Source organism: Protopterus annectens, chromosome 1.part2 (genome assembly GCF_019279795.1).
Source record: "Protopterus annectens isolate FY-2018-M chromosome 1.part2, PAN1.0, whole genome shotgun sequence".
In the NCBI taxonomy this organism is placed as follows: domain Eukaryota; kingdom Metazoa; phylum Chordata; order Ceratodontiformes; family Protopteridae; genus Protopterus; species Protopterus annectens.
The window spans coordinates 902377209-902391652 of record NC_056727.1 but is presented as its reverse complement, the minus strand read 5'-3'; the positions used below and the strand labels follow the sequence as shown (position 1 = coordinate 902391652).

Here is a 14444-nt window from a genome sequence, read left to right as displayed (position 1 = left end):
TTTGTATTCCTCTTTGTCTGCAGAATGCAATTACTGGTGCCAGGCACTTTGTAAAGACCCTGGGCGCAGTAGATAAGCCAAAGGGCAGTGCAGAAAATTGGTAATGCATTGAGCCAGCCTTGAATCTGAGGTATCTTCTGCATAATTGTCTGATTGGGACATGCAGGTATGCCTCTTTTAGGTCTAAAGTCACCAGCCAAGCGTTCTTGCCCAGCATGGGCAGAAGCTGCTGCAAAGTCATCATCTTGAATTTTGGTATATCCAGGAATGTGTTCAGAATAGATAGGTCCAGTATTGGTCTCCAGGTCTTGTCCTTTCAGGGTACCAGGAACAGTCTTGAGTAAAGTCCTTGTCCCTGCTCTTGCTCTGGTACTTGTTGAATGGCCCCCATGTCCATGAGGGATGAGACTTGTTTTTGTGCCTCTGCCTATTGATTTTTTGGCAGATCTGGCCAGCTGTTTGCCTTTAGCAGGGCAGGGTATGGAAATGGAACTTGTACCCTTGTGACATAATATTTAGAACCCACTTGTCGTGGGTTATAATGTGCCAATTGTGTGAAAAAAGTGCTAATTTTCCCCCTAAGGGTGCTGCCAGGAGATAAGTGCTTGGTGCAGGCAGGGGGAAGTCATTGGGACTGTTTCCTGTATGGTTGTGATTTGTCTTCTCCAGCTTTGGAGGTAGAAGCACCCCACTGCTTTGACCTGTAGGAACCTTGCACCTGGGATCTGCCTCTAGGGCGTATGAGTCTGCCCCTTTGAGGTCTGTCGGACACAGGAAAGGAACAATTCTTTGTAGGCCAGTGTCTAAACCTAGGTGGCTGTACTTGTAAAAAATCTTTGACAGTTTGCATAGATTTAGCTTTGTCCTCCATTTTCTTTAACACCTCCTCTGTCTTAACATCAAACAAAGTACCATGCTGTAAAGGTGCATCTAATAATTTAACTTTGACATGATCAGGCAGATTTTGTTCCTTTAACCAAGCATGCCTCCTAATTACAGAACCCGTAACTGCGGCCCTGCAGGAGGTCTCCAAAGAATCAAAACCACATTGTAAAGTATGCTTTCCAACTTGTTCAGCTGCATGCAATAAATCCTGCATTTCCTTGTTTTCTGCACATTCAGAGTTTAATAACATTTTCTGTTTAAGCAATGCCATGACATGTTGCTGATATTTGAGCATATGAAACTGACAGTTTAAGGCCCTTATAGCCAAGGTAGCAGATGTGTAAACCTTTGTCCCCATCTATCCAGTGCCGTAGAATCTCTGTCAGAAGGGGTAGGGTTTTTTGCAGCGGAAGCCTTAACTCCTTTGGGACCCTGTGAAATAGTTTCAGGGTCTGCAGCTGGGTTTTTAAAAAGGAATTTATGAGAATCAGGAACCCTGTAATATCTGTCAGGCTTAACAGGAGCTGGAGGTAAGGAGTCAGGGGTAAGACTAGACTCTGAAAACACATCATCTACAATATCTAACACAGGTGGAATGGCTAGTGGCCTGTGTTGAGGTAGTAAAAGGAAATCCCTGAGCCTCTTTTTAGATTCTGAAAAATCTTGGCTCTCCCAGTGGAAATGCTCCCTCATGGTATGCAAGGTTTCCCCAAATGAATAGTCCTCTGGAGGAGAAGCTGAAGGTATAGATTCTTCAGCATCAGAATCCTCATAGGGGGGAAGAGAATATTCCTGATCAGAAGAGGAATCAGAAGAAATAGAAACCGGATCTGAAGATTCACAGTCAGTCTCTTGCCTAGGCCTCTTATCAGGAGGGGGATGGGAACCCCTGATCAAGGTAATTAAGTCTTCGGCCATTTTGAGCATCTGTTTTTTGGGCATAGAGGCCTGTCCACGTGGCTCTTGAGTTTGTTTCTTTGCTTTAGAAGGTGCTTTAGTCTTTGCCTTTGAAGCGGAGGTTGGTTTAATATAAAGATTAAAAGGTCTGCTCAGCGGCTCCGGACCCATCTGAAGGAATAATATCCGAGGCTCCAATACCTTGAGTTTCCAGCGGCATGGCCAACTCCACGTGGGAGTCGGTAGTGGCCTGCAACTCTAAAGTAGTGGGCATTAGGGGCTGCGAAATCGCCTCACTGAGAACCGGCGACTGGCTTATGAGAAGCTTTGTCGTCGGTTTTGGGCCTTGGTTGTCTATCTCTCTCCTTTTCTTTGCGTTTTTTGTGAACTCCGGTAGTCGGATGGCTATCCGACGACATTTTTGGATAATTAAACTGGCGTCCGAAATAGATTAAGGCAAAACATACCGATGCTTAATAGTGCGTTGGTTAAATCTAGCACAAAACCGACAACCAGCAACGTTGTGATCAGGGCCTAGGCAAGGAATACAGTAAGAATGAAAGTCCTTATGAGGTATTTGCTTTCCACAAGAAATACAATTATTAACGTTTTCTGACATCGGTCTGGAGCAAGAAAAAGGTTTCCCCAACGGGCTACTTAGCTTTATTGAAGACTTCGGATCTGAAACTCGAACACGAAAATCTCAGGAGTCGACCGACCGGCACTTGCGAAATGCTTCTGCTTCGGGCACCGCGCGGCAAGTAAGACTGAAGAAAATGGCATCGGCTGCATCTTTTATACCCCTGATGACCTGACATCAGAGAAGGGGCGACAGCAGCCGACGCAGGACCCAGGACTTCGGAATTCAGGCCGACTGATGGCAACCTGCCAGCAGGATTACCCAAATGTAATGACTGCAACAGTGAAACACGAAGAACATCACTGTGGGACAAAGAAATTAGAAAATCAGAACAGAAACCAACATAGCCACAATTATAGACAAGGTCAAGTAGAATTCATGGTGGTTAAGTCATATGCAGGAAAGCAAAAGACAACTGGTGAAGAAAATTTGGAAGAGACAGAAACGAGGCAAGAGAAAAAAGGACATTCACCCAAAAGATGGACGGTGTGTATTAGAATGACAGTCATGACTGTTAAAGAAGGTAGGATGGTGGCACTGAAACTACAGACATGGTGACATTGGATGCAACACCCTAAACCCATACAGAAAATGGGAAAAGGGGGTTGAAGATGATGACAATGATGATTAGAAAAATATGAAAGAATAGCCTTTTGAGCTATCTGAGCTAAGCTAAAACACCAAGCAGCAGTAGTAAGAAAATATTTGTAAATTAAATGCCAGACAGTTTTAACAATCTTGTTGTGATCAAAATTTCTCCAGTTTTTCAAGTTCTTCATACCAAAACAAATATTCTTGGTGCGATTAAAAACAGCTTCACTTCTTAGTAGCAAAACAACTTTCTGCCAGCACATGGGTTGTTATTTCCGATACACAAATGACATTTTTACTAATTGAAACAGAACAGAGGCAAGGTTACTGGAATTTTTCAACTACACTGGGAACTCCACGAATTTCCTAAATTTTACAACTTCCCACAACAAAGGCAAAGACAGTGCTAATTTCCCAGACCTCACAATTTCAAACCTGGAAGGCTCTGACTGGCTCTCGAATAACGTATACCAAAAACCCACCAGAGTAAACTTATTACTGCACCAAGACAGTATGCAACCTTTCCAGACTAAGAAGAATGTGATTAAATCCCAGGGCCTCAGGATTGTGAGTATCAAAGGAACTAAGGGATTTCACCATTAACATAGAGAACCTAAAGACTGATTTCCTCTCTCATGGTTACAGTAAAACGTTCATCTTCAGGATGCTTGAATCTATCTCACTCCAAAAAACATCAACCCTGATTACCCATACTCTGACAACAACCATGGAACTAACAGGAGAAGAAACCACAATAAGGGATATAAAGATGGCTCAGTGATGGTTACTTACTCCACTGACTGCAGAGTTATAATGGACATCATTAAGGACAACTGGATTATTCTCAAGTATAACCTAAAGCTAAACAATATACTACCATAAAAACCTAGTTTCAACATTTGGAGAAACAGGAGTATCAGACATTTTGTTGAAAAAATTATTAGAAGACCCACAAACCAGCTCAACTCCCCAAAGGATACATTCCCTTGTGGACCCCCCAACTGCAGTTACTGTAAGCTCATGAGCAACAAAATGGGTTTCCACTGCTCTAACGCTGACCACTACTAACACAGCCAAGAACCTAGTAATTGCAATTCGAAATCAGTAGTTTACAATGCCCAGTGTACCCAAAGCCCTGCCTTCTATGTTGGGAAAATTATCAACAGACTTAAAACCAGAATTGCTAGACACCTTACGGACATCCACTAAAGCAACAACAACAATGTACTAGTTAAACACAACCAAGCTCAACCCAGACACAAGACATTCCAATTTCATATTTTAGTTTGCACACCAAAAGAAGAATTACAAGGATCATTAAATGCCAAACTGGAAAAACGCAAATTAGAATGGTAGATCAGACTAGAAGCATGTAAACCACCAGGACTTAACACTCAGATTTCCATCACCAGCATTCCCAGTCTTAAGAGACTCCATCACCAACCTTATTACTGACAGCTGAACTCTCCTGTTTTTAATTTGACTTTGGTGGAGATTTATAAAGTCATTAATTATTAATTTTTAATTATTGATTGGTTATTAGTTATTGCACTTCTCTGCAAAAAAAAGTTTTCTTTTGAATTAAAAAGTTCCATCCGAAGGGCAGATCTGAAGAAGCATGAGTGAAAGCGCTGCAGACAAGTAATATTTATTAATTTTTAAAATAACGAGATGTTATTAAGTGGGGTTGCTTTCCTTATTATTTAAATTTTCCTATGTAATTAACTAATAATCTGCTGTACATCAACAAAAACAACATTTAGGTTCTATAAAAAATACTAATCACACACAACCCAAATTACGGAGTCATCACTGGTGTTATAAGACCCATGCAAGACCCATAGCAGGCCAGCATTTCAATTTTTCACCCAGTCAGATGTTACCTCCTGATTTCCCGCATATGTTTCCCTATCCAACCACACAGACAATGGATAGTGTAATACATGTTTAGACAAGTTAGCCTGCATAGTTGATTAGATGTTTAACACCTAATGGTACATATTTATGTACCTATACAAAACAATGAACACACGGAACCCAATTACTATATCATCATAGGTGCATTTATAAGTTTTATAGCACACCAGTTTTTCAAAGTTCTCTCATTCAAGTTTTACTGCTGAATTTCCCGGCTGAAATCACTCCATTCAATCACGCAGAAGCTAGAACCAAAATAACCATTGGAATATTAAAACCACCTATATTCTAATATACATTCTAAGAGATATTTATGTTTTAACAAATCACAATTATATGTTTACGTTTCTACAGAATTAAATAAAATGTTGATTATTCTTGCTTTTTGAAATATGTATAAACACAAGATTTATGTCTAGTTTCTTTACATAGCAGAGTAATGAAGTAAAAAATGATTTAAGAGTTAACAGCCAAGATAGGAATTTCTTTAGAAGGGATAGATAGTGGGATAAAATAAAAAAGAAGCTTAAAAAACAGAGACGACATGAGAGAGAGAGATAAATGTGAAAGGGTTGACAAAGGTTAATGTATTGCAGAATAAATGGGATCTCACTTTTAAGAAACTATTTTTGATAAATGCAGAACACAAAACTTTCATCATAAAGACTTAGGCAACAGATAGTAGAAAATGTTATCGCCGAAAATGTTATCGCCAAAATTAAAGAGTTTGTGACAAGAAAAATATAACCAGATTTTGAAATATTAGAGATATAATGGAAATTTTATGACATATTTATATAAAGCATAGGAATGTGGAAACCAAGAAAAGGCAAAAATGGAGATGTTTATGGAAAATTTAACTGTGCCAAGGAGAGAGGAAGATAAGACATTGGGAACCTCCAAACACTTGACCTGACCCAGTTCGGCTTTGTTAAGGGCAGATCATGCCTACTAAAGCTGGTTGACTTCTTCGAGACAGTCACTAAGGCTATAGACAAGGGAAAGGTGGTACACACAGCCTATCTTGATCTCGCCAAGGTGTTCGACACCATTCCTCACTCGGGTATTATAGAAAAACACACCAGCCTGAACATAAACCCCTACGTCACAGGATGGGCTGCCAACTGGCTTACAGACAGAACTCACACGGTAAGAACAGCAGGCTCCAGGTCCGACTCTAAACCAGTCACAAGTGGTGTCCCGCAAGGCTCGGTTATGGGACCCCTACTGTTTGGCATATATTTCTCAGAAGTACAGGCAAACACAGGAGGACTATGGCTAGCCAAGTTCGCCGATGACTGCAAACTGGGAACCGTAATCGACTCTCCGGCTGACATGGACATCCATCAAAAAGGCCTTACTGAGACAGACACCTGGTGTCAAAGTCATGGCCTCAAGCTAAATGCCAAAAAATGCATAGTCATCCCGTTTGGGAAAAACAAAACACCCACAAATTACCACATAGGTGGCAGCCCCCTTAACACAGAAGACGTAATAAGAGGTCTGGGGACCCAGGTAGATAGTAATCTCTCCTTTGACAAACATATTGCCAAAGTAGTTAGGAAATCCTTCTATGTGGCCCATCTAATTAGTAAAGGGTTCACATCTAGAAATAAAGAGGTTATAGTGCCCCTCTACTCATCACTCATCAGACCCATCATAGAGTACAATGCCCCATTTGGGATGTACCTCACAAGACACCTCCAACAGCTGGAAAGACCACAAAAGCACCTCACCAAGACGATTACTGGCCTCAAACATATGTCCTATGAAGCCCGACTGAAAAAACTACAGCTGTACTCAGTGGCATATCGCTTTACTCAGAGGTGATCTCTGCCTGACTTACAAAGACATGTCCAACTCAGAATTGAAGGACATGTTCCACCTAAAGAAATCCAAGTCACTGCGACACATGCGCTCTAGTGAGCTAAACCTTGCCACAACAATAAATAGAACATGTTGGAGGGATAGATTCCTGTCACAGAGACTCCCCATGCTTTGGAACAAAATTCCTAACTACATTAGGCAGAGCCCCTCACTAACACTCTTCAAGAGAAGCCTTGACGAGTGGATGGGTAACAGAAAATACACCCCTGGGATTACTTCATTGGCTCTGCTTGACAGAGGCTCAGTTAGTTAATCAATGGGGCGGCGAAAGCCGACACACTCTGGCTAGGCTTATAAATGCCCTCAGAGAGATAGCCTAGTACCTACCTATGAACCTAATTAATAGCCAAGACAAGAAGAAAGAAGGTAAAAATTATGATATATAAAATCAATCAATAGGGAAGTCTCTGGGAACAGACAGCACCCCTATGGAAGTTTGGAAGTTGGGAGGAAGGAAAGTGATAAAAATCTAGCTGGTTTTATTTAGTTATTTATTTTTTTACCTTACTGTATTTATATTTGTTTACTGGGGTAGTGCACTGATCAATACTGACCAATTTCAGAGTCAGCCTGGGTAAAATACAAACAATTTTTCACAAATACAAAAATACAGAAATATAAGCAATAAAAGAGTAGAGCAGACTAATTACATAGCAAAACTATGAATTTGCATTGTAGTGAATAAGCACAGTGCAATGTGAAATCAAGCAGAGTGCACTGTACAATATATACATCAGTTTCTAAAGTGGGTCAGTTTTCAGTACATCTTGAGAGAGGTGAGACTTGGAAAGGAGATAGATTAGGTGATATGTCCTGTGTTGAAGCAGGAGGACTGTTTTAAAATTGAGGGAGGCTGTAGCAGCATTTAAAGAATGCTGTAGTGACTGCACTACCCAAAAAGGGTTTCATGTAGACCCATTTCAAATTTAAACCAGGATTTTGAAGTGTTTATATCTACACCAGCTATGAAAATGGCAAAGGTGTTGCCAAAATTGACAAATATGAGTCAATGTGGCTTAGTGGAAGTGAGAGAAGCATTTAACAACATTAATGAAATAACAATGATCTAGAGGAATAGTAGACCATAAGAAAATGTCACAAATGTTAGTAGGTCTTGATGCAGAGAATGCATTCAATAGAGTCAGCTGGGATTTTATAAAGACAGCAACAAAGGCATTTGCATTCCATGACAGAATAATAAAGTTAATTAGGAGGATACAGAATGGGTAGGAGGCAGAAATTAAGGTTAGGGGGTTCCTCTTAGACAAGCTGTGTTTGAGCAGAGGAATACGGCAGGGGTGTGTTCTTTCCCCTTTAATTACTTTATATTTAGAGCCAGTGGCAAAGAAAATAAGGGTCTCACAAATGTAAGGATACCAATGTTATGATACTCCAGAAAATTTAGCTTTATTTGCAGATATTATTTTGTATTTGAAAAATCTGGAAAATTACATCTTGGTGTTGGAAAGCATTTTGAGACAATTTTAAATTTTTTAGGATATAAAATTAATGAAGATAAAACAAAGGTAAAGTGGTAATCTATATACCCAAACATGAATTGGTTCAGCAATACCCATATTTATTGGGACATGGCAAGATGAAGTATTTAGGTGTATGGATTAAACAGAACTTTGTTAAGGCATCTAAGTGTATGTGGAAGAGACTAAACAAAAACTAATACAATCATTGAGAAACTGAAAGCTCTTGCTTGATTATGGATATATTATGATACAAGCAGTGAAAACATTCTACCCTTTAGGTTTATAATCATGGAGTTGGGAGGGTGGCCTAATAGTTAAGGTGTTTGCCTTACAAACACAAGGTGCAGGGTTTGAGTCTCACAAGGGATAATTGGCTAGGCTTAAAATGGCTCACAAGGGCAGTTAGCTTAGTACTAATCTATGAATCTATGTCATGCATATTTTTATCAATGAGAGGAGAAGTTACGGACGATAATAATTAAAAAGAGTTGAATGAACCTATTTGGATAAGTTGATTCTTCTGAAAGAACAAGATAGTTTAGGATTACCTTATTTGAAGAGATACTTTACAGCTACACAGTTAAGGTTCATAGACTTAATAAAGGAATGTTATAAACCAAAGTGGAAAGGGATGATGAAATGGGGAAGGGAAGAAATAAGGAGAGGTTACGATATGAATGCAGATCCTTAAGGAGAATAACAACAAACACACAGAACATTAAATCCGTAACGTGGCAGAAAATATGCTAAGAATTAAGCCAACATGGGAAAGAAGAGACTTGGCAATAGGGAAAACTGCAAGTTGAAATATGGAAAGCAGGCAAGAGAGAGCTGTAATTTCCTGGAGAAAATCAGCAAAGGAACCAAGGTAATTGGCAGATCAGCAAAGGAACCAAGGTAATTGGCAGGAATATTTTATTTATTATTTATTTATCTTTTGTTGACTGGGTTAATTCCACTAGGCTAGCTGCCTCTTTTCAGGGGAGACCCAAGGTAGTATTTATAGCACCAGGAGAAATTTGGCAAAGGCATCAGGGAACTACTACTACTATTTTCAATAGGTGCCTTGGGATCTTTTACATCTACCTGAGGTACCACCAACTCAGGCAGATGGGACCTTTGTTTAACATATCATTGGAAGGAGGACAGACTCAGGAGTTACTACATGGTAACTTTTTCAAATTCACAGATGGCCTTAACATGGTGCTTTTGCATGAAGACATGCAGCGCCATGATGGGCTGTATGCTAATAAGGCAGTTTTGGGGAGAGTGGCATATGCTAATTAGCCATGTACTCTCACTCTCTCTCTCTCTCCCCCAAAACCACCTCCATCAAGGCATCTATGCACCCAGCAATTCAAATATCACTTGGCCATTTATATTAGCACAACTGCTTCTAGCATGTAGCATTACTGAACACAGCCAAAAGGAAATGCTCAGCCACTGCAGAAGAGGTAAGTACTAGGGAGTATACTGGTAAGGTCGGGTAGAGTGTGAATGAATACATGTGTGAATGTGTGTGTGAAGTAGAAGTAGGGATATTAGAGAGGAAGTGAGATGTGTGTATGTGTGCAAATGGATGACTGAGATTGGGTGTGTGTCTGTGTGTGCGTGTTTGGGTTGGGGTGCCAGTCATACCTCCACACACACCCTAATCTAAGGAACATAGTCTACAACATTGGGTGGGGGAACCACAACCCACCAAGGATACCTGTACTACAGGGATGGGTGACCACTAGCCACCAGGGATTAAGCTGACATGGTAGAGCTTTCATAAATCACCAAAACCCTCTGCCACAGGTACATGGCTTTTAAAATTATATTTAAGTAGACAAGATATGATTTGCAATATCTTACTAAAAGTCAGAAAATAGTATAATTATATCAAAGAGCAAGAAAAACAATATGACTTCAAAAAAAACAGTACTGTACTAGAACATACCCTGACGTGCCCTTCATATGCTGTTCCTGTTCCCTTCTGTGGGTCAATACCCAATGGGCCTTTTGTTTGATCAGGAGGAATGGGGCACACTGCAGGAGCTTTATCTGCACACGTGACATGACAAGAGAATCCACAAACTAAAGTAAAAATTAGAAAACAGGACATCATTTATTTAGTACTTATTCAACATTCACTGAATATGCAAATGTAGAAAGTAAAGCAAAAATAATCAAGTAAGATTACAGGAAATTCACACTTGTAATTGTTGTGCTTCATGAACAGCTTTCATTACTCACTCCTAATAAGTAAGGCTTACTCAGCAAGCTAGAAGACCACAGAAACACACATTTACGTTTCAAGATGCATACGCAGCACTGTATTAAAAACCGGCATCTCTGCAGTGTCAGGCTGACACACTATACCATACAACAAAGGAATTAAAAGTTACTGTTTTTGTTTTGTGTTTAATTTTATTGACTTTTTTCTGCAATTATCTGTTGTCAACTGTATTCTGGAACTCTTCCTTTTATATATATATATATATATATATATATATATATATATATATATACATATATATGCATATATGTAAACAAATATTTATTTTTAAGTCTCTATACAGCAAGACAACAAAACAAAATAAAGTCTTTTAACTACCAGGGAAGCCTACACAGCAACATAACAAAAAAACAAAACAGCAAAATCTGTCAAGAATGGAAACTTAATTATATATAAACACAAAATAAAACCTATATATATATATATATATATATATATATATATATATATATATATATATATATATGGGTCTACTACGTTTGGTCGAAATTCAGATAGGTGAGCACACTTGACTGAAAGTTCACTTCACTGAAAACTCATTTGGTCGAAACTCATTTAGTCGAAAGTTATACATGGCCCCTTCCCCACTGAAGTGCGATCCTGGAGTTAGAATATAAAGTAAGAGGGGGGTGCATTATTCTAAATGTTTTAAACCATAGACATGGATATTGACAACTGCAATGAACAAGCCTTTCCACAAGACAATATATACTCAAACTATGTGGGGGGCAGCGCATCCCACACCCCACTTACTTTATATTCTAACTCCAGGATCACACTTCAGTGGGGAAGGGGCCATATATAACTTTCAACGAAATGAGTTTTCAGTGAAATGAGCTTTCAGTCAAGTGTGCTCACCCAATGGACTTTCGACCTAATGTGATTTCGACCAAATGTAGTACACCCATATACATATAATTGAAATGTACATATCTTGGAGTATCACAGGGAATACTAACTACAAAGCATAGCCATAGCAGACTCATCTGGCACCCATTGTAGCTCCCCTGATCTAGTGCCTCAAAACACTAAGTTGAGGAGGAAAAAATAAAGGTGCCTTTTCCGAATGGCATTGGAGGAGTGTCATGTCATCTCAGTCATACATTCTTATCTCTCAAAATTGCTCCCTCTAACACCTTATACCTGGAGAACCTGCTCCTTTAGCTCCACCTTAGGTGCACTTTTGCTGCTAGGAATGTACATCTATATATGTGTGTGTGTTTGTGTGTATGCACAGAGGCGCACACACACACACACACACACACACACCTTACTTAGTTGTTATATATATTATGTCTGTGTGTGTGCAAATCTCTAAAATATAGAATATGTGCACATACACATATATATATATATATATATATATATATATATATATATATATATATATATATATATATATATATATATATATATATATATACACACACACACACACACACACACACACACACACACACACACACACACACATACTGACAGGGGCAGCACAGTGGCGCAGCAAGTAGTGTTGCCTCCTCACAGCAAGAGGTTCACTGGTTCAATACTGTCTGGGATGTCTTCTCTGCAGAGTCTGCATATCATCCCTGTGTTTGTGTGTGTTTTCTCTGGGTGTGCAGGTTTCCTTCCCTATTCCAAATACATGCAGTAGGTGGACTGTACAATTAACTGGCCATAGGTGTGCGTGTGTGTGTGTACGTATATGTATGATACAGAAAAACTGTGGGAGGGCAAGCTAACCCAGGGTGTGAACATTGACTCTAGATGACCATCACTGTAGTGACACCCCGTGGGGAAAAAGGGGTTCCGGGTGGATGGATGAATACAGACATACAGAAAGGTATGTAGACAGATGCATAACATTTTTGACAACTTACCTAGAATGACAAACCAAATGCAGAAATACCTAAAATCTACCAATTAAAGGCAGCTGTTGTGGATAAGCCTGGTTGAGGTACAAATGAGATAAAAGAAAGTACAGTTGTGTACACTTACCATAAATGTAGATGTTCGAGTGTATTCACTGTTGCAGGCATCACTTTTGTGGTATCTGCTTGCAGTAGCCCTCAGTCGGCCTGATTAACAAAGTCTTGGGTCCTGCGTCGGTTGCTGTCTCATCTTCCATGATGTCAGGTAGTCAGGGGTATAAAGCATGCAGCCGACACCATTACATCAGTTTTTCCTGCCGCAGATGTCAGGCGCTCCCATAATGGGAAGCAATTATATACAAGGTTACACCTCCAACAAAAAGCAAATACACCAGAAAGCTTTAAGCATAGCAAGCAAAATTAGAGATATAGTCAATAGAAGTCAGGGGGCTGGAGGGAGGGTAAACTAGGACTGCAACATTGAATACACTCGAACATCTACACTTACGGTAAGTGTACACAACTGTACTATGTTCTTCGTGTTTCACTGTTGCAGTCATTACATTTGGGTGGATTCCCAAAGCTAAGGAAGGGAGGAGGCAGTTAGATAGCATTAGGACCAGCTATGAGGCCCTGCAAGACTGCAGTGGCAAAACCAGCTCTGGATTTAGAAAAAATTGGCAAGTGGTAATGCTTGGTGAAGGTATGCACAGAACTCCAGGTAGCAGCTTCTAGGATGTCCCTGGTAGTGACACCTCTGAGAAAGGCTGCAGAGGTAGATGCAGCCCTGGTTGAATGTGGTCTTATGCCCTGTGGGATAGGTTTTCCATGGTGCTTATAGCAGAAATTAATGCAATAGCCTATCCACTTAGAAATGGTTTCCTTTGAAATGGCCTTCTCCTCTGCCCCTGCAGCAAATGCAGCCAGCAGATGTTGAGATTTCCTGAGAGGCTTGGTCTGTCCAAGTAAAATCTAAGTTGTCTGTGCACATCGAAGGAGTGCAGTATTCATTCCCCTTTGTTCTGTGGATTAGAAAAGTAGGTTGGCAAATGAATGGACTGATTAAGGGCCACACTGGATACCACCTTGGGCATAAAGGAGGGACTAGTCCTGAGGGACACCCTGTCCACATGAAAGATGATGAAAGGCTCCACTGCCATGAGGGCCTGTAATTCAGACACCCTTCTGGCCAAAGTGATGGCTAGGAGGAAGGCTGTTTTCTAAGAAAGGAATTTCAACTCTGCATTTGCAGCTGGCTCAAAGGGAGGTAGAGTGAGCTTTTCCAATACAAAGTTAAGGTCCCAGACTGGAGCAGGGGCTCTCCTGGGTTGTCTTAAGTTTTTGGCCCCTCTGAGGAATTGCTTCAGCAGTGGATGAGAGAAGAGGGGTGGCTGAAATGGCTGAGGAATTAATTTTGATGGAAGAAAAGGAAAGGCCCTTGTGAAGCATCTCAGTTAAGTACTGAAGAATGTGCGGAAAATTGGGCACAGTTGTGTCCATCCCCTGTGTTTGGCTCCAGGAAAAGAATCTCTTCCATTTTCCAGCATAGGATTTTCTAGTACTAGGCCTCCTTGTCTCCAGAATGACATTCATCACTTGCTTACTGAGGGATGGTAAAGGAGAGGTCAAGTAATTAGCCAGGCTGCAAGGTTCAGGGTTTGAAGCTGTGGGTGCATAATCTGGCCCACCTGCTAGACAGCAGTGCAGGGGTATGAGGCAGGTGCCATGGTTCCAGAAGTGACACACTGTGCAAGAGGGGGTACCAGTGTTGGCGTGGCCAGTCTGGGTGCAATAAGTATTGTCCCTGGTTTGTCCTATTTGATCTTTAGTAGCACTTTGGAGAGGAGAGGTAGAGGGGAAAAGGCATAAACTGATAGGTTCTTCCAGATGAAGGACAGGACATCCACTTTCCAAGCTTGTCTGTGAGGAGTCCTTGTGCAGAATTTGTTCAATTGGTAGTTCTGAGGGGAGGCAAACGGGTCTATCTCTGGGCTCCC

At 40.5% G+C, this 14444-nt stretch overlaps 1 protein-coding gene across 2 annotated transcripts in view; it reads right to left on the bottom strand.

The window, feature by feature from the left end:
- Positions 1-14444, bottom strand: part of CDC42BPA (CDC42 binding protein kinase alpha) — a 3351611-nt gene that overhangs the window by 542433 nt on the left and 2794734 nt on the right. For both annotated transcript variants that reach the window (XM_044059574.1, XM_044059584.1), the window contains exon 26: positions 10241-10377. In XM_044059574.1, the coding sequence (XP_043915509.1) occupies positions 10241-10377 (137 nt within the window). The remainder of the gene's footprint in view (positions 1-10240; positions 10378-14444) is intronic.